This window comes from Arctopsyche grandis, chromosome 4 (assembly GCF_051622035.1).
Source record: "Arctopsyche grandis isolate Sample6627 chromosome 4, ASM5162203v2, whole genome shotgun sequence".
Lineage (NCBI taxonomy): Eukaryota > Metazoa > Arthropoda > Insecta > Trichoptera > Hydropsychidae > Arctopsyche > Arctopsyche grandis.
In genome coordinates, this window is record NC_135358.1 from 35,979,722 (window position 1) to 36,001,933 (window position 22,212).

The 22,212-nt window shown below is 33.2% G+C and overlaps 1 protein-coding gene across 1 annotated transcript in view; it reads left to right on the forward strand.

Annotated features, from left to right (window-relative positions):
- Nlg2 (Neuroligin 2) overlaps window positions 1-22,212 on the forward strand; it is a 185,332-nt gene that overhangs the window by 128,849 nt on the left and 34,271 nt on the right. The window contains exons 3-4 of the mRNA XM_077429428.1: window positions 14,910-15,053; window positions 21,521-21,709. Of these exons, the coding sequence (XP_077285554.1) occupies window positions 14,910-15,053; window positions 21,521-21,709 (333 nt within the window). The remainder of the gene's footprint in view (window positions 1-14,909; window positions 15,054-21,520; window positions 21,710-22,212) is intronic.

The following is a 22,212-nucleotide window of genomic DNA, read 5'->3' on the forward strand; positions in this document are numbered from 1 at the left end:
TTGATTTTGTTTATTTAGTTTATAAAAAAATATATACACGAATAATATTCGAATAGCTGATGAAATATTCGAATAACGAATGGCTGAAAAATCAGACGAATAATTCGAATACTCGAATATTTGATTGGGATCCCTAGTACATATGTACGTACATAGATATGTATCTGTCAGCAGACATTATATTATACTATTTTTTATAAGCCATTTGCAGGCTAATTTTTAGCCAAAGTGACGACTTGGAACTACTCTGTAATGTCACTATGGCAAAATTGTAATAAATAAATAAAAACATTTTAAAATCAAAATAATATTTATATAAATAGCCAGCAGTGTGGCTCGGTAGTTGAGTTTATGTTTAGCACCGAGAGCTTACTGGGTTCGATCCCGTGCTAATCTTTAATACTGCTGGTAGGACTTGGATATTTATGACTCCAAGTCGATCGTTTCCAATCAGAGTTTGCCAACCTGATTCCATTGTTGAAACGGTTCCTCCATTAAAATTGTAAAAACCATCCTACCCGCTATGTCACAAATATCTGAATTTGATTTATGTACAATATCTAAAAAAAGTCTAAATCCATAGATTTCTCTATGAATGAATTAATTAATTGATTGTTTATTTCGTGTTGTTCAGCCTCTTGAAATACGGCGATTTATTTTATAAAAAAATGCTGCAATATATGTAATTGATTTTTTAGGAAGGCGCATTGGGGTTTACCTGTTAGGCCTTCCTGGTATACATATATCTGTAAAAATAAAATAAAATAAAAAATATATGCATATCAGTAGCGCGCCGTCTTAATTTTACTAATACTATAATCGAAATGCTTTTTGAAGCTTCCGATTGAATAAATTATTTATTGAAGGTTCCAACAATCTCTTACCTATATAACATCAACAGAGGAATATGTGATTGGGAAGCATATGTATATAACAATTTACATAATTAATGCATGTTTAGAAATTTATATATTCAGATTATTGATGTATATAATTCCTTCCTACAATTTTGTTGAGACGTTTCCGGTATCATAACGAATCCTTTGATATACACATTATATAAAATATTGGGTTTATAACAAGGTATAATATATTTTACCCCGAGTAAACAAACACACACTTTCAAGCTTATGTATGTACATACATACATATCAGTGGCGTGCCGTCCACGGATGCTTAAAATTTACGTCAAAAATATTTTCTTACCGTTTGTTTTCTGAATTTCTTAGTTTTATTTCTCTTTCATTTATTTTTGATTACGTGATTATGATATATATGATATATACGTTCTTTTGCCTGATCCAAAATTGACATAAACGAGCATCCCCGTTGAAAGGCCGTAGCTGTCTGCGCGACCGATGCTTGTTCCACATCAAGCTCGTATCGCCATAGATGCTGAAGTTCTCTACAAATCCTTTGCGCATGCGCACAAGTGAGCTATCACTCTTGCTTATGCGCATGAGTGAGACGACTCTACAGTCGTCTCGCTCGCGCGACACTTGCTCTGGAAGCAAAATATTCTTTGCATGTATGGACTTGATTCGCTTTTTTATGTATGGACTTTCAGTTGATTCGTTGATTGATATTTCGTATCTTGCGTCCTAAGCTATTTACTTTTATTATTTTATTTTAATTTATTAGGTCCTAAATTATTATTTATTACGGCGATTAATCCAATGCAAGTGGATTTATCGCCGTTGTTAATAATTGCAATTGTTTAATTAAAAATGTACTAAAAAGACATTTGCTTTTCTACCATATAATGAAAAAGAAATTATTATTAAGAGCCCAAAACCCACACCAATATTGAATATTCATTCAAAAATGAAAACATATCAAAGACATTTTAATAAATATAAATATGACAATGTTTGGAAGAATAAAATAAAATAAACAGATCGTGTTTTGGACAGCATCCTCTGGTTGAAAAGTCACCGCACGCCACTGATACATACAATATTATTTATTTGTACCCTACACAAATATAATATATAGTAATTCAAATGTAGACTTAAGTCTCGATTTGGACTTTACTCTCTAGACTGGAGAATTTAGTTATATGTATATTAGTATCAGATTAGTGTGAAAGAGACTAATACATTTATAAATGATGTATTTTTCATTTCTATTCAATGCTGATTTGTAACCAAAATTAATTGTTACCAAAAATCAAAATGTGTTTTTAAATAATGAATTCGTTTAAAATTAAAAAAAAAGAAAAATATTAACTAAAATTTTTTTTTGTTTTTCATTTAAAGGCAGTCAAAATAAAGAGTGAGAAAATTCTTTTATATTTTCGACGTATCTCATCATCTTCTGAAATATATTCATATGTGTACATATTTTTATATAATATGTACATTGTTATGTCTTCACCTTCCATATTTTATAATTATTGACCTTCGTATTCGTTATTGGGACAAGTTTCGTGCCCTAGTTCACATACATACATCAATTCACAACAAATTCTATTGAATTTTTGTTGTTAGGTTTTATATCATTCGTATAATTCAACTGTATGTACATATGTATATTAGCTGCAATCAGTATATTAGATTTAAACGTTTACTCTCATTTAATTTCACACCAGATAAATATCCATTGTTGTGCATTTTTCGTATTGTCAACTATGTATTTCAACATTTATGTCAAATTTTACAAGAATATACCTACATATATGCAAGTTTATACTTCCACACCATAACTACATATACATATATCTTGTCTCCGGAAAAGCTTCTTCAAAAATCATGTATTTCAAATACAATTATGTACACCTATTCTAGTACAATTAACATGTGGTTAGTATATGAGTCGTTATATTTGAAAGTAGCTCAAGTCTAATTTTCAGTTCCAAAAACATTACTTCTGTTTGATTTTATTCACAAATTATCATCAATTATTTTAATTCTTTAGTCCAGAATCTCGGAAAAGCAGAATAAACAAACGTACAGGCCACGAGTGATTTTAAACGCAAAACATTATATTTAATATTTTGCGAAATATTTCTGGAAATGAAGAAAGGTGGACTTTCAACTATGATGACTCGTATAATGCTATCGAACAAAGTGGCCACGGGTTCACATCCCACCGATTGCTGCCGGTCAGACCTTAGATTTGTGACTCCAAATCGATAAGAGTTTGCCAAATTATATGATTTTCGTTTAAACGGTTCCAACAAATTGGCAACCTTATCCCTTTTCTCGCAAATTACGAGTTTTCGGCATTTCGAATTTTGCTGAATTGTTTAAAATGCTGCAAATTTGACCATAGATGTCTCTATAAATCTTACAATTCTTTACAATGAAAATAACGTATGGGTAACCACAATGCCACTGCGGTATAATTGCCAATTGCCAATTGGTCAGTTATTTAATACGAAAGTCATCGCCGTAAAATTAAAAAAAAATAATTTGTTTATTAGTTCGTCTATATACCTATATATATATATATATATATATATATATATATATATATATATATATATATATATATATATATATATATATATATATATATATATATATATATATATATATATATATATATATATATATATATATATATATATATATATATATATATATATATATATATATATATATATATATATATATATATATATATATATATATATATATATATATATATATATATATATATATATATATATATATATATATATATATATATATATATATATATATATATATATATATATATATATATATATATATATATATATATATATATATATATATATATATATATATATATATATATATATATATATATATATATATATATATATATATATATATATATATATATATATATATATATATATATATATATATATATATATATATATATATATATATATATATATATATATATATATATATATATATATATATATATATATATATATATATTGTGTGAGGTCTATAAAAAAAAGATAAAAGCATCACAACCCAAAAAGGTAACAGTAACACAACGCGTACAACAAAATCAAATTGAAGTTGTTGATAAACAAACAACTGTGGACAAAACATATAGTGAAGCAGCTAAGTCCCAAGCAGACAAAAGCAAACAAGATATCGGGCAGGAAAATAAATCAACTGAACCTACCATCGGTGGCATGATGCAGTTGCTATGTGACTTTCAAACTGAAATAAAACACCAACTCAACTGGCTCATAACCAGAGTGGAAAAAATTGAAAATCAGTGCAAATCACCAAGTAAACATAATAAAAATGACAGATAATTCCCTACGCATATTAACATGGAATGCAAACGGACTCAATCAGAGAGTCCATGAACTTGAAGTGTTTCTAAAGACAAACAACATCGATCTAGCACTAATATCAGAAACACACTTTTCACAAAGAAGTTACATAAAGATAAACGGATACTCGGCTTATTGGACAACACATCCTAGTGAACGAGCTCGCGGTGGTAGTGCTATTTTAATCAAAAAAAATATCCAGCACTTCGAACAAAAAGATATCAGAGAACCATTCATGCAAGCTACTATCATCACAATTAAATATGGCAATGCTGACTTAAATATTGCTGCAGCATATTGTCCTCCAAAGCATACCATCACAAAATACCAATTTATAAACATCTTTAATTCCCTTGGGCCAAGATTTATTATTGGAGGAGACTACAACGTTAAACATACAGCTTGGGGATCACGACTTATAACTCCTGGTAAAGGAAACAACCTTCTATACGCGATTCAGAGCTCCTCGTGCGAGTATCATTCCTCACAAAAACCAACCTTCTGGCCGACCGACAGTAAAAAGGTACCAGATTTAATTGACTTTTTTATATCCAAAGGAATAGCCCCAAACCACATTGAGGTCGAAGGAATAGAGGACCTTACTTCTGATCACACACCAGTGCTAATGACACTGAGCACACTGGTAATTAAAAGAATAAGGAGACAGAACCTGACAAATAAACGCACTAACTGGGATATGTTCAGGAAAAAACTAGACCAATCAATAAATTTAATAGTGAAACTTAAAACTATAGAAGATCTCGAACTACACACTCAAAATTTTATTGACTCTGTACGAGAGGCTGCGAAAGAAGCTACACCTGTACCAAAAGAAAAACCAGACCAAATCATTAATTACCCCATGGAAATTAGACAATTGATTAAAGAAAGACGTAGAACAAGACGAATATGGCATAGAACCAGAAATATTGCAGACAAAAGAGAATTTAACCACATAAGTAACAAAGTTAACCGACTTATTAAAGAGCATAAACAAAATTGTTTTGAAAAATATTTGGAAGGTTTGGGCCCTGCAGCTGATAAAAATCACTCACTATGGAAAGCAACTAGGAAATTCAAACGACCAATTCTACAAATACCACCTCTGAAAAATGCGCAAGGAGAGTGGATAAGAAGCAACAAAGAAAAAGCTGAGCTGTTAGCACAACACTTAGAGACAGTATTCCAACCACACAATATTCAATCTGATGCTGATTATACACCAATGTATCAACCACAGCAACTAATCAAAACTGTCACCCCTATGGAAGTAGCTAAAGAAATAGATGACAATATAAATCCTAAAAAGGCACCTGGAATTGACGAAATCTCACCGGGACTATTCAAGGAACTTTCAAAAAAGGCTATTATCATGCTAACATACTTATACAATGCATGTTTCCGGCTCAAGCATGTGCCAGAGTGCTTCAAAACTGCTCAAATCATAATGTTGAAGAAACCTGAAAAGTCACCCGAACAAGTGACATCATACAGACCAATATCCTTGTTGCCTGCGATCTCTAAGCTATTCGAAAAACTATTATTAAAAAGACTCAAGCCCTTAACCGATGTTCCCGACTTCCAATTTGGATTTAGGTCGAAACATTCTACCATCGATCAAGTGCACCGTGTTATTTCAAAAATAGAGCAATCGCTAGAGGAAAAAAAGTATTGTCCAGCTGTATTTCTTGATGTCTCACAGGCCTTCGACAGGGTATGGCACGAAGGACTTATCCACAAAATCAGCAAGTCATTACCTGGAAATTATGTCAAATTACTGGAATCATACTTATCCGGACGCAAATTCAGAGTTGCTCATGAGGAGGCATTCTCTAACTTTTTCACAGCCTCTGCAGGAGTACCACAGGGAAGCGTAATAGGGCCTATACTGTACCTGATATACACTGCTGACATCCCGACAAGCGAAGAGACATTCATTGGAACATTTGCAGATGACACAGTCATTATGTCATCGAGCGAGTCACAGAAGGAAGCATTTGAACGCCTGCAGCGTGCACTGGACAAGATCAGCAAATGGACCAAGGACTGGAAAATGAAACTCAACGAGCTAAAATCAATGCAGGTCACATTTGCACTGCGACGAAATAGTGTCAGCACTCAGACTTTCATAAACGGAATCCAAGTTCCACAAGCTTTGTCAGCTAAATATTTAGGACTGCATCTTGACTCAAGGCTTACGTGGAGGCATCACATTAAAAAAAAAATAGAACAGATTCGAATTAAACAAAGAGAAATGCATTGGCTAATAGGAAGACACTCCAAATTAGACCTACAATGCAAAAAACTGATATACCAGGCAATCGTGAAGCCAATATGGACATATGGCATACAACTGTGGGGATGCAGTAAGCCATCCAATATCGAAAAAATGCAAAGATGTCAAAACCAGTTTTTGAGGATTATCACCGATGCATATCGCTTCGTCACAAATGAAGAGATCCACAAGGACCTTAAAATCAAAAAAGTAAAAGAAGTCATCCGAGAATGCGCCGGGAGGCACGAGTTGAGACTGCACCGTCACCCTAACATAGAAGCGTTGCAGCTATTGGACACAACTCACCAGCAGAGGCGTTTAAAGCGAAAAAAGCCTCACGAATTGGTGTTCTGAATGTGAGAGATTCAGAAGCCCAATTCACAATTTTGGGGACGGAGTGATGATTCCGTAGTGCCCGTACATGATCTGAAGAGCAACGATATCGCTGGTGATGATTTATCGGGAATCGATAAGATAGCACCAAAAAAAAAATAAAAAAAAAATAAAAAAAAAAAATATATATATATATATATATATATATATATATACATATATATATATATATATATATATATATATATATATATATATATATATATATATATATATATATATATATATATATATATATATATATATATATATATATATATATATATATATATATATATATATATATATATATATATATATATATATATATATATATATATATATATATATATATATATATATATATATATATATATATATATATATATATATATATATATATATATATATATATATATATATATATATATATATATATATATATATATATATATATATATATATATATATTTCTTTACGTATTATCTATTATCTATTTATTATCTCGGGGTTTGACTTATATAAATAATAAAATAAAAGCAAAAATATTCATAAAAATAAGATGGGAGGAAAAAGTAAACATGAAAAAATACCAAAAGATAAAAAAATATCTGGAACGGTAACATAATAAATAAAATAAAACAAAAATATAGAAAAGATATTGGAAAAGAAGAATTACAAAAATCCTTTAAGACATCTGGAAAAGACTTCGATAATGGTTTGATGTAGTTTATTGAAATGTAAAATCTGCACGTGGTGGTTCAGCGGAGCGTACGAGAACAACTTCTCCGTACGCCGTCTTTTCGCTGACTACTCGACCGTAGCGTTCTTCCGCTTGGGTCCACACTACTTCCAACTCGTCAATAATGCCAATCGACAATCAGTTAATAAGACTGTTTGCCACACGTCATTATAAAAGTCGGAACATAGTCCCACATAGGAAAACTGTTGAACAATACAGTTATTCTACAGAGTTACAGCATTACTGACGAGTCGTTTACAATAAATCATAGCTCTTAAAATAATTAAATAGAGGGTGAATAATGAAACCTTTGCCTCATCCAGTGTGAGGATAAAATCAATTCATTGGTTCAGTAATATTTCAACTTATAGGTATACCTCTGGTGAATGTTATTTCTATTTACATTAAAATTTTTGAAATCTCCTTTGAAGCTGTGAATAAGCATTACAAGATAAGTTTACTTTAAAGAAGAGAGAGTGGACTGTATATGGTTTAACTTAAGCATTCCTCATCTTGATGTTAACTTAGACAATACAATGTTGACACTATTACAGTTGTCAATACAGATCAGCTATTACCGATCAACTAAACTTGATTAGTGAGTGTAATGCTCCTAAGTTAACTTGATTTCATCAACAAGTAACACAAACATTGCTAAATTACAAGTAAATTGGAAAGTCATTCATTCATTCCTACAAGCAGGAAATGAAGGCGAACTATGATTATAGATGTCTCTACGTTAAACATCGAAATGTTCAGTATTATAATATTTACTTATTCTATGATTCACATAAATACTATAAACAGTAAGAGTTAACTTATGTTTTCATAACAAGAAACATAAGACCTGCGGATGACTCCCGGCAGGTTATAATTAAGTAGACATGAAATAATTTAAGATGCTCCATTAAGTTTGGCTTGGAGACTAACATTAACAAATCATGAATATAATTTTAACTGTCAAATTTGAACAGTTTATTTTAAACTCGGATATAATCCTTCCGAGTGATGGGGGGACAAGTCTTATATTATAAAGACAAAATGATTAGATTAAATTCGGAGATATATACTGCCGAATGTTAAAATGAAAATAGCTTAAATTATACACACAACACAATTAAAGTGAATTACGGAGTATTACTATTAACATTGAATGATTTAAACTCATGATTACATCTAATAAGTAATATGCGTTGGGGGTAGTGTCTTCGGGTTAAACTAAGCTACCGAAGTTGACGGAATTGAAGCTGCTGTTTCTCCTCCATCTTGCTGATCTTCCTTCCTGTCAAGTGGTCCTTGTGGTAGAATCGGCAATGGCGCCACTAGATGACTGGACCGACGAAACTCTCCGCTGGCAGTAAAGACGTCGACGACTCGAACTCTGCCATCTGGTCCGGGATACAATTTAGTGACTCGACCCAAGACCCATCGGGTTGGCAGCATGTGTTCCTCCTTTAACAGGACCATTTGACCCACACTCAGATTGTTGCTCGAGTCCTTCTTCCATTTGTGTCGTAACTGCAAAGAATGTAAATATTCCGCCGACCAACGTTTCCAAAATGCTGCTGTGGTCAATTGTATCTGAAGCAGATTGGCATGGACATTAGTGTTATATTTAACCTCCATTGGAAGAGCGAGTAAGGATCTGCCAATTAAGAAATGTCCAGGTGTGAGGGGTAAAAGGTCTAGTGGATCCGATGACAAGGGACTAAGAGGACGGGAATTCATGCAAGCTTCTATTTGAGTCAATACCGTACAAAATGATTCGAAATTTAAGGTGGTGGCCTTTAACACCTTGTTTAAATGAATTTTCATGGATTTAACCGCTGCTTCCCACAGCCCTCCCATGTGAGGCGCCCTTGGCGGGTTAAACTTCCAACGAATCCCTTCGGAGGCTACATACCGTAGTAGCTTCTCCTCATGAGGACGTTCGTAAATTAATTTTACTAAATTAACGAGTTCACGACTTGCACCGACAAAATTAGTAGCATTGTCGGAATATATCGTATTGGGCCTGCCACGTCTGGCTACGAATCTTCTTAAACAATTTAAGAAATTTGAACTCGTTAAGTCTCCGACAAGTTCCAAGTGAACTGCCTTACTGGAAAAACACACAAAGACACAAACGTAACCCTTAATTATCTTAGAATTCTTATTGCAACCACTCTTCACAGGAAAAGGTCCTGCGAAGTCTATCCCCACATGACTGAAAGGAAAATTCGCAGTGGTACGTTCGAGCGGGAGTAATCCCATTAATCTATTGTGTGACAGTGGTTTATTTCTGAAACAAATGACACATGAACGCACCACTCCTTTTACAGTATTATGTCCGGCCAATGGCCAATAGGTCTGCCGCAATAACGACAGTAAGGCTTGAGTACCCAACGTTTTTTCCTATTGGTTTTCCCGTTTGGTGTTGTGGCCTAGGTTACTGGTGTCCGGTTCGAAATGACCATCATGGAAAAGACTTCGATAATGGTTTGATGTAGTTTATTGAAATGTAAAATCTGCACGTGGTGGTTCAGCGGAGCGTACGAGAACACAACTTCTTCGTACGCCGTCTTTTCGCTGACTACTCGACCGTAGCGTTCTTCCGCTTGGGTCCACACTACTTCCAACTCGTCAATAATGCCAATCGACAATCAGTTAATAAGACTGTTTGCCACACGTCATTATAAAAGTCGGAACAACATCTATGTAGCTTTTTTTAAAAATATAAAGGTTTTCAGGATTTACTACATTGTTGGGAAGACCATTCCGAACTGTAAACACTCTGATCTCTGTCTGATCATCTCTGACCACAATTATAATAATTATTTATTATTTTAATGACTTCGATTGACATGATATGCACATACAATGTGTTATCTAATATTTCCATTCTTAAGTGATGAGCTTTCCCTTTGCCTTTTTATATATCCAAAAGTGTTATCTTTGAAGAAGCTGTGCGTTAGATTCGATCCAAATGACAGAACCGTTTACTGGCAATACAATAAGAAGATGCTAGTAAAAATGCACGAAAATAAACTTGTTAATGTAATACATGTATGTATGTTTACAATATGTCACTTTGTTTCCAAGAGTGGTTCTTGATGTCATGTACTGGCATTTCCTACAAGCTATGTATGTGGGATTAAAGTCCCGATAAAACACCCGTCCTTGAAGTTTTATCCAGGGTCCTGTAGCTTAGTTTTCACAGGGTTACCAAAGGGGAGTGGAAATATGGGGGTTTTAGTTGAAAAAAATTGAAAATAGCAGCAAAGCCCACCACATTGAAATAAATCACCGTGGCGGTAAATTCTATCCGGAGTGGATTTGCAGTAAGCCCACCATTAGTGGGGCGATCGCGCCTCCCTCAGGACATCTGTACCGATCCCGAGACACTTTTTTCGTTTTTTTACTAAACTATCCTCTTCCTAATATTCTACTCTGCCAGGATTACCCACCGTCGACCCGTTGAAGATTGGTCAATCCACTCCATGAGTTTTTTCAATGCAACGTGTCCAACGCTTAACTTGATTTTTTGCACACTTCTAATTGATTACGGTTGATAATCGATTTTTTTAGATTATAAAATAAATCGTACTGCATTGAACGTGGTATCGGACAACTGATTGGATTTTTTTTAAGTGCTTTGAAAAAAAAGATTCAAGTTTTCCGTCACAATGGTCGAAATCTCATTTTCTTCGATTGGTGTTTGAATAATTGGATAGTTTAAAGCGCCACTTGGACAAATTTGAATTGTGTCTCGAGAAGAAAAGTCTCGAAAAGCCTCGTTAATTTTTCAGACGGCGTAATAAGGTGCGTCAATCTGAAAAGTGTCTCTGATTGATTGAATCACTCATTCGGATACGGTGAGCCATTATTCAAAGTGTCTCCTTCTCTGGAAATATTGTCAAGCGTTACCTAACCCAACCTATCATACGTTTTTCCAGCAATTTATAGGTACATCCATACGTCCGTACATAAATAGGTTTCAATAATGCCGATTGAATTTGGAAAGGAATTCGTCAATGGTGCTTAATATAAATATTTTCAATTCCATTTAAATTTATTCTCTCCGGTCCGGTCGACCGTTCTTCGCACGTTGAAGTTTTTCCGAGAAAATTTCGGAAAAATTATGCAAATACTTTGGATATTGGTAAAGTTATCCGGCGTCCATGCGAATGCAAAACGCTTTGTGACACGGTCGACTAAAAAATTCCGTCAGATATAAAGGAAAACTCGTCAACTTTGCACTTTTCCGCTGAATGCGAGCTTCAAGCGGTAAAGGAAAATGCAGTGAAAATCGTCGGTGCCGAATTCGCCGAAATGCATTTTCTCGCTCTCTGTCGGATGAGAGCGTGATGCGCTTTTTTGCATTCAAGATAAACCGTGTTGCAATTAAAGTTGCATAACAATCCACATAGTGGTGCATTAGTGCGAAACACTCATCTTTTTCGTCAACAATTTGACATAGTTTTTCGTAGCGGACCTAAGCCTTATGAGTTACTTTATACTTCATATATACAATATAAAATCAAACCCAAAATAAATCTTATTGTTATTGCCGACTATTACATAGAGTTTGCTTTTATATGGAGTTAAAAATCTTATTGATCATTTGATCCAATGTGAAAAACTACGTTCATTTGATGTTGTGTTATTCTTTTGAGATATTAATTTACTCGCAAAAATATGGCAGGGCTAAAATTTATAATAAAAATAAACATCTGTAGAGATTGTGTAGAAGCAGGAAGGTGCAATTTTCCTCATCATCACTTAGCGAAACTCACCTGTCGCGAACACTCACCTGAGCCACGATCGAAACCAATAGGAAAACCTTCGAGGGTTTTTTCCAACAAAAAAAGTTTTAATTTGAGAATGGCTGTTGACAATTCCCATTTTCAATTACATATACATATATGTATATATTCAAACGGAAAAAAAAAAAAATATATATATATATAACTGTACTTTTTGTTCATTATTTTTAGTCTTTGCCGCGTGGTTTATTTCTTTTGGTTAATTGCACATCTGTAAGTCGTCATAAATCCCTTTTTTCAGCTTTCCCGGATTTTCCACGGTGCGAAGTCGAAATTAATCGGGAATTATGTGAGCGCGTCTCACGCGGCACTTTATGTGCCCGCGCCATATTCGTTCTCGGTCTTGTTAAGATTCCTGCGAGTTTTTAATTTTATTTTTCGGAAAGAAAAACCCGGCACGTCTAGTAATTTATACTCGGAAAAGCGTTGCGCGTTGAAAATTTACACTCGGCGAAATAAAGACGCGTCGTCGTTGAAATTTACGGAATTTACCATTTTCTCGCAGGCTTTACCTAAAATGTATTTTTTTATATATATATATACATATGTACATATATAAGTACTCAGCTTTTTCTCATTCTAGGCAAAATTGTTTTTCCTTATACAATCTTATTATAAATATAACCTTACATTTAAATTGTAATAACAGCATGTTGAAATATATTCATACGTATGTACATATGTATGTATACGAGAATATGTACATATGTATCTTTAGATTCAATTTAAAAATCTCTGTGTTTTAAATAAGTATAAAGGCAACAAATCAAATTTCGGTCATAATTTTACTATTCAGGATCAGAATAAATATCAAATGGTTAGAATAAAAATAGAAAAGTTATGATAAAATTAGCATTGTATCATTTCATTACAAAATACAATATAAACAACTTTAATTCATAATTTCCATACTTCACATGCTAAACAACATTTTTTTTGATTTGAGGCTGAGTAGCATCAGATATTGGCCACGCGAATTTTCCGAAAACGATCTATGAGAGTCTACGTATTTTTCACAAAGTTACACATTAAAGCTAATTTTTAATTTTTGTTTGTTTTTTAGAAACTCCCAAACCAATCAGTTTAATTGAAAATTAGAATGTAGCTTATTTATAGTTGTGTTCGATCGTGTGATTCGGTATTTTTTCAAACTGGAGTGTCAACTGTGATTAATTTTGAATACAATTAATATACCTTCAAGTAATAAACACTGAGCAACAAAAAAATCACGTTTTTGAGTTACCAGAGCGGAGACTAACCAATCTTTACTAAGTTTGACCCACTAAATTCGAATATGATAATGATTTTTGTTGGTTGGTGATTGTTTACGAGATATGAGCGTTTGAAAAAATGCGCGATTTTTACACTTTTTTGGCTTTTGCGGCCTTTAACTCAAAATCTAGTCTTGAGATTGAAAACCAATCGTTGTGTGAGACGCGTTTGAAATTTGAAATTTGAATTCCAGTTTTTAGTTTTAAACATAGATGGCAGTAGTAAAATAAAATTATTGGTATTTTTATTCAAAATAATAATTTGACATTTTCAGTTGCAAGTCTATTACATTAGCGTTTAAATTTGAAACAAAACTTTGTGTACGGAAGTTGCGAGCTTGAATAGGATTTTCACTAAGCCTATTTATTCCTGGAAAATTTGCGATCAAAAATTTAACATTATTCCACAGTGCGTCCTAAAAGCTAGCATTAATTTACAAAAGTTTACCAGTCTTTATCGTATTGCAGAATACGTCATACGGGCTATTAAAGTATGAAAGTGGCCGTTTAAAATTTTTCTCGAACACCCCCGGCTCAACGGGATGGTACTGGTTCAGTTTTAATTTATCCGCGGTTTTCTTATAACCGTAAAAGTCGTTGTAAACACGTTAATGCGGCCATAACAACCGGCTCGAACTAATAATGTTCACATTAACGGCTTAACGGCCGCAAATTAAGTCTTTGCTCGGCAGTCGCGAATTATGGGCCGCACTGTTAACGCGGCCAATTTTCCCAACTCTAGAAGGCTCTCGCGCTCCTGTCAATTTCATAACGGATCGTTTAATAAATTCCAAAGCTCCAACCCTTCGACGTTCCAACTTAAAGAATATACATACATTACATTACGTTCGTTCAACTCCGTTCCGAAATCCATATCGCCGTTAATCGAGCCGCTGAATTAAACATCAAAGCTGCGATATTAACGGCCGCTTTGCTGAGCCGTTAATCGCGTCTCGAGACGAGGTGGCCATTAATAACGGACGAATTGACGAGCTTTGATGCCGGCGCAAAGCTCAAAGCAATTTCGCAGCAGGCAATCATAAGGTTGCCGATAATTGCAAGTTAAATGTGTTTCATAAATAGGCGGCAGTCGGGATTGTATTCGATTGTGAACGAGATGTTTTATTTGTTTTTGATCTGATCTTTTGCATTGCAGGTGAAAACATGTCTGTGCCGTGTCTTGTGTACGTGCATGGAGAATCTTACGAGTGGAATTCTGGAAACCCTTACGATGGCACGGTTTTGGCTTCACAAGGACATCTCATCGTGGTCACCATTAATTTCCGATTAGGTATATTAGGTGAGTAAAATCAGATTTTTATTTTAGACAAGCATTCCACTGTCATCTGCAGAGTCGATGTTGATGACTGATTTTTAATTCTATCAGTATGAGTTTATATACTTTTCTTTAAGGCAGTGAAGTATTGAAGACACGTATCGTACAATTTTGGCTAGGCAGTAAATTCGGTGTGCCACAAATCAATGGTTATACTTATTAATTTAGGTGTGTCACACATCAATGGGTTACTTGTTAAATTAGGTGTGTCACAAATCAATGATAATTCTTGTTAAATTAGACGTGCCACAAATCAATGGTCTGTCTTATTCCTACTGGTTAGTCAACTAAATTGATAAGCGAGATATGTAACACTGGGTTGGGCAAAGTCTGGTACTCCTGTCATTGATAAGGAAGGTATATAACAGTATGTATATATATACTTTCTTGTGTAGAATATGGCAATAACTACTCGTGACACTTTATATGGATCGTCGTCGTTTCGGGTTAGAGTTCATATGGTAGCTTTGGCTTGTTTTCCGGCATCTAGTGTTAGAGGAGGCGAAGGCAGCTTAATAAATTGACTCCACCCCCACCCAATAGTGGGAGGGGTCGAAAAGGGGAGATTTTAGAGAACAGCCTCCAGTCGAGTTCTTCAGGCACGTACCCAACCGAATGAATGAGTGTAATTTGAAATTGGAACGGTGTTGTAATTTCATACCTGTCTGGAAAAAATCGTTCCTGATCATGTGTCTTATTGAAATGTCCATGAGACTTTTCAATACGTCAGTGTACATGTATACGTATATGTATATATTGTGTATGAATTGTCTTTGAAATGTTGTTTGGAATATTATGGAGGATTTGAAAAGGTATGTTGAAAAGTATTTTATTTTTTTATTTGTATCGGTATTCTATGGACTTGGCTCGGTCGCTCATATTGTTCAGTGGCCAATGTTGGCTTTTGAGAACAACTTGTTCATTTCGCCACTACAAATGTTGTCATCATTGTCCACCGTATGCTTTGAACATGGAATGGTAGTGTACTCGGCCAAAGTTTCACCATTTGCGATAAAACTTTTCAACTAGAACTAGTGCAGTTTTCCACGGTGATAATAGCTGTGAGTTTTGCGCCTCTGTAGCGAAAAAAGACCAACGAAATAATAATAATAGTTTGGGGTTCGTTTAAAAAAAAAACAACTGGAATCGTTTTAAATAGCCCGTTTCGAGAAAGATAAGGTTAAATTGTAATTCGCTTAAATAACGAACCGGGTTTCGTTTCACTTCGACCGTAATAATTTTCAGTGGAAAACAATACAATTGCGATGCAATGTTTCGAATTGTATTCGGAGACGTACAGCCTGCTCGGTTTTCGACAGAATAAAAGTATATATATACATACATATGCATAGGTACATATATTGTATAAATATGTAGAAGAAAATTTAGAAAAAGACAGTGGAATAAATTCAATAAAACTACATATAATTACAATGAATAAGTTACAGTTGGTCTGAAAATTATCTACATATACACATTTACGAATTTAAGTTTCGATAAATGCTTATATTGGATTGATCAAAATTCCCACTTTATTAAATTTAAAAATTGCTCACATGCTTTCGACTTAATAAATAAATAGCATCTCAAATTACAATCCAGTTCAAATCATCTAGATTATTGCTGTTTATTCATTTAAGGACTGCATACCGAAATGCATATTATTTATATATACATAAATGGCTATTCAAATTAATGTTATGTGTATAAAAAAACACATCTATTGTTAAAATGTTCAAATTATGTTTACATGACACATACAAAGTGCCTCGTTTAGGAGAATAAGAATGTAAATATTTTATATAATATGTATATGTATATAATAACAATAAAAATCCCAATCATTTGTGATACTCACATAATACCCAAACGCTCACTATGCAATTGTAATTTAATAAAAATTGAATTAATGTACGTACATGTATCATAATGATGACTCGTATTGAATTGTAAGGTGTGTGAAAAAGTTGCCTTGATCGAAAAATAAATACGAGTATGGAAATGTGAAACATGTCATCACGTTCCTATCTGTGTGCTTTTTTCGTTTGATTTCTCCCAGCGAAAGAAGAATGTTTAGCTTTTTCAATTTCTACTTTCTCCCCTTGTCGGTTTTTTAGTAGGGGTTGGAAGGATCTGGTGTATTTTTAATGGAGAAAAGTGGAAAATGCACAATGTTCGCGCGCGCACGAGCAAACGCTTCGCGATAAACGATGAAAAATGAAAATCGTCTCGTAAATAGTCATTCCGGGATTGGCTCTAGGCAACGTCTATTTATAATGCAAATTCAGTTTCCGGTTTCCGAAAAATTCGCTAAAGGGAGGGTGCGAATAAATTTCGCTCAACCGGAAAATATGTTTTTCGCCGTTGAAAAAAGTGTCAACAAAAAAAATCTAAACATCAATTTGCATTTTAAATTCTATTTTTTTTTTTGGGCAATCGCAAACGTACTCGTTCACTCAAACGACTGTATTCAGTGAGTACAACAGTGTGAAAACCCAATTAGAGTTAGTTCTTATATTTATATGGAAGCGTGTGAACTGAGCCGAAGAAGTAACCAAACGAGACAAGTTCGAGATTGGATTCTGCACAATTGCTTTTTAACAACTAAGCTTAATAGGATTTATCTATTTTGATAGAAACTTTATTCTCTGCACTTCTGAAGCAATCGAACATAGCCACATTAACCGACACGATACCATGCACCATATCATATCACGTACGATAAATCAAAAGTGGCCATACAATTAATAATAAACATTCTACATACATATTTCCATATTACATGCATACCTATATTATATTTAAATACTAAAATTGGATTGCTATTTATTATTAGCAATTTTCCCGGGATTATTATATATTTTAATATATTGAATAAATTAACATGATTAAGCCGGTATAATAAACGTGGATCATTAACGAATATAAATATATGCATAATACATACAGCAGGCTGTCTGGTGTATTTTCGGGTCTAATCAAGTTGTCAGTACACAAAGTCAAATTTAAATATAATTAATGTAGATTTTCAAACATACTCATCATCAAGTTAAATTTGTTTTCATATTTACATATACATTCATTATAATGTCATTTTTTGTAATCAATGAAGTCTGCCGAAATGAAATTTTCTTCTATGCTTACAAACATTCTGGAGGGAATACAATTCAAAGCAAATCTACTATTTATTTACTATATAAAGTTGAATTGTCTGTTTGTTTATCCGATGTTCAACTGTACAATTTTTTATTTTTTATTTAATTTTAACCGTACGGAATAAACCAGAGCCCATAGTTAAGGGTCATACAAAATGTTCTGAAAAAGTTCGATTATTTTATATATTTTATTTAATTTCACCAACCTGAGCAACTCTTGGTAATACAATATATAGTAAATAGAATAATATATGTACCAAATCAAGTTTCTTTGCACGACTTTTACTAATACAATTTGGCTTTGCGTTTCGCTGATTGTGACAACTACGAGTTAGGGACAAACCGTACTATTTTTACAAGGTTTTTTATACATATAGTAAAAAATCTATATAAAATATATACAAATACATATATATTTTTATACACATATATAAGAAAAATCTAAAAAATTGATCAGAGATTCCTTCTTTTCAAACAGAGTGGTTTCAGTTTGGAATAGTCTTCCCAATGACAATGTAATTTCTGTTAACCTTAATAATTTTAAGAAAAAGCTTGATGCATTTCTTAAACTTAATGTTTCTCAATTTATGTTTCTTGTCTCTTATTTTTATTTTAATATTGTCATTTTGAATGTATTTTACTTTTTTTATCATTTAAGTATAAATGAAACTCCTTGGTCTATCGGATTTGCCGCTTCTCCAAGTATATTAAATCAATAAATATAATAATTGCATTTAAAATTACACCACACACTACAGAAGTATGTAAAACTTCCATATGGAAAATATACTAGAAATACTCCAGGTAAGAAACAGGTTAGGTGCGTCAGATTATTCCCAAAAGGGGGGTGGAAAAAGGGGAGGTGAAACTGTTTTATACTGTTTGTTTCGTGACTTCCGTGTGTAGCTCCTTATAAAGGACAAGTTGCACAGCATAGTCTCACCGATCCGTTAGTGTGTCTATTGTCTAGGCACATTAAGATCTACCCTGTCGTATTTATTTTTCTATGATTACTAACAAAATTAAATAAAAATTGTAAAATAGAAAATGGTCAGTAGATCAGTAGCTATTAAAATATATATAAGATGTATGGTGAACATAATTTCGTAATAACAAAAAGCATTTAAAAATCAAATATCAATTAATGTCGCTCAGGGGCAGCCCGATAACAGCATCTTGATAAAAATATAAAATTGAGTCCATCGGCTATGCTACCTTTCTCAAGTATAAATGAATAAATAAATTCACTATAACGTCCGTTGTTATGATTTGGAGAGAGGGTGAGTGAGAGGGATCAGTATTTGTGGTGTCTCCGTCAAATCAAAGATGGATTCTGAATATTTTAGTTGTTTATTCAATAATACATGTCAAAGTACGACTGACATAGGTTGTATGTCGGATGACAAACAGCTCCAATTGAATAGATATCGAAGTTTAACACTAGTATTTAAGGTTGCTTAAAGTATACGATCGATATGTTGATATGTATCGATCGACAACCACTGGTAGGATGATACTGCTCTCTTGACTATCTATGTACTATGGACTCTCTTATTCTAAACAAAGGCAGTGGTTTTTATTTTTTAAGGGAGGGGGTGTCTTCTCATGGCCGCAGGTATATATGTATATATACATATATACCTGGTCAAAGGGGAGTGTCTTTTTAAATCATAAATATTTCATATGTGTATCTCGTATCCCGAGAAAGTACAAATTGAAAAGATGCACCTATGTACACATTCATTTACGCTTTGAATGTTAGAGATTGATTATATTTCGTCTAAATTAAATAAACCCTCTTAAATCAACAACCTTAATTATTTAGATGTATTCTGTGTTCATAAGCCAGCAGTATGGCTTAATGGTATGTTTAGCACCAAGTGATTAGTGGGTTCGATCCGCCATACTACTGGTTAGATTTGGGGGTATTTGTGACTCCAAATCGATCGTTTCTTATCAGATTTTGCCAATTTTATCTGATCATTGTTGAAATTGTTCCTCAAAATTGGCAAAAAATCATCTTTCCTGTTGTCACAAATCTTCTGTATTTATTGTGTGTATAATTTGTAAAAATTCTGTACAAAAATCTAAATCCATAGATGTCTCAATGGATTGATTCTGAAATTAATTAATTAGTTTATTATTATTTCGTATTCTTCAGCTTCTGGAAATACAGTGATTTATGTAATAATAAAATGCTGCATTGCTTGTAATTTATTGTCCAGGAAGGCGCATTGCGGTGTTCCTGTCAAGCCTTCCTGGTATACATATATCTATATAAAAATAAAAAAAATAAATCATAAATTCATAGGTTGCACCTGCACATGCATTTGGCCTTTGAATACACTGTTCGACACGATAAATGGTTCAGACGAGATATAACTTAGAAAAAACCTATTTCGACTATTCTTCAAAAATTATATTGATAGGCTTACCTCGATAAAATAAACGAATTTTTGTTATTAATCCACAAGAATAGTCGAAATATGATTCTTCTAAGTGGAATTTTATTTAATTCTCATATAAAGACAATTTAATATATTGTCCCTATTAATTCAATTCAGATTCGTGTAAATACGAGTAAATAATAGTACGAGATTTTAGCTCGCAATTTTACTGATTTAAAATTCAGCACACTTTCAATTAACCGTTTTAAACGAAAAAAAAATTATTGTGGCCAGAACATTATCCCAATAAACATGTTTCAATAGAAAATACTCAATATAAAATAGTATTAACAGTGGGAAAAAATCACAAGTGAAAATACGTACTTTTGACTTTTGATTTGAACTGGACGACTTCTTAGAAAGATTTTAAAATTAAAAAGTACTACAAATGAAAGATAAAATACCCGACTATAGATTCCAATATTCATTTTGAAAAGGAAATTGACAAATTTTGAGACATCGACCGAACAACACCAAGATATAGAAAAATCGCGCGATTCAAAAAACACATCTATCTCCGAATCTCGAGCCAATCAACATTTTTTATTACCAGATTCGTATTCACTGGGCATAGATCTATGTATAAATAAAGTCATATCTCGTCTCTGAACCAAAAAAAAGTCGTCATTTGTCGAACAGTGATATTAGTTATTGGTGAGATATATTTTATTTTATTTTATTTTATTTATGTATGTACATATCTGTGACTGAGTATTTAAATTACATGTAAAAAAGTTTTACTTCAAAAGAGCTCGTTGAAATATCAAGGAGCAGAACAAAATCGATTGTATACATACATAATTGATTAATATATTGAATTCTGTTTCAGGTTTTTTGAAGACTGGTGCTAAGGGTTCGGCTCAGGGTAACTTCGGGCTGATGGACCTTGTGGCAGGTCTCCACTGGCTCAGAGAGAACCTTCCAGCTTTTGGGGGTGATCCCGAAAAGGTAACCCTCATGGGTCACGGGACCGGAGCCGCCCTTGCCAATTTCATTGCGGTTTCTCCGGTAGCGAAAGGTAACCTAAATTGCATATTATTTATCGCCTACACCTATATAATCATATTTCACGCCGCTACGTAAATATTTCCATTTAAATGTCAAATTGTACACGTTTCACGTAAACTTCTATCGATAGATCGTATCAACATGTATGTATGTATATAATTTTCGATCGTACAAACGAAAATGTCAGAAACCGAAAGTTCTTCGAACAATAATATTAACCGTTTAGTAAATCTATGAAACTTTTCAAATACAAGTTTGCCGAACAAACAAAACTGTATTAGAGAATGAAAACTTTCCGTTTATGAACTGTTATCTATTCGCTTGCCTATTTTGAATAATGTTTTCGTCTCCTGTTGGTGTAGTATAGATTTGTTTTAATTTTGATGTTTTAATTTAAAATGCGAAACACGAATTGACTTTCGGGTTTCTGTGCCGCACTTTGCTTAAAATTTATTGCCTTTAAAGCTTCATGAAGAAGTTTCTCTGGGATCGGTTGGCAAATAGCGACATAAT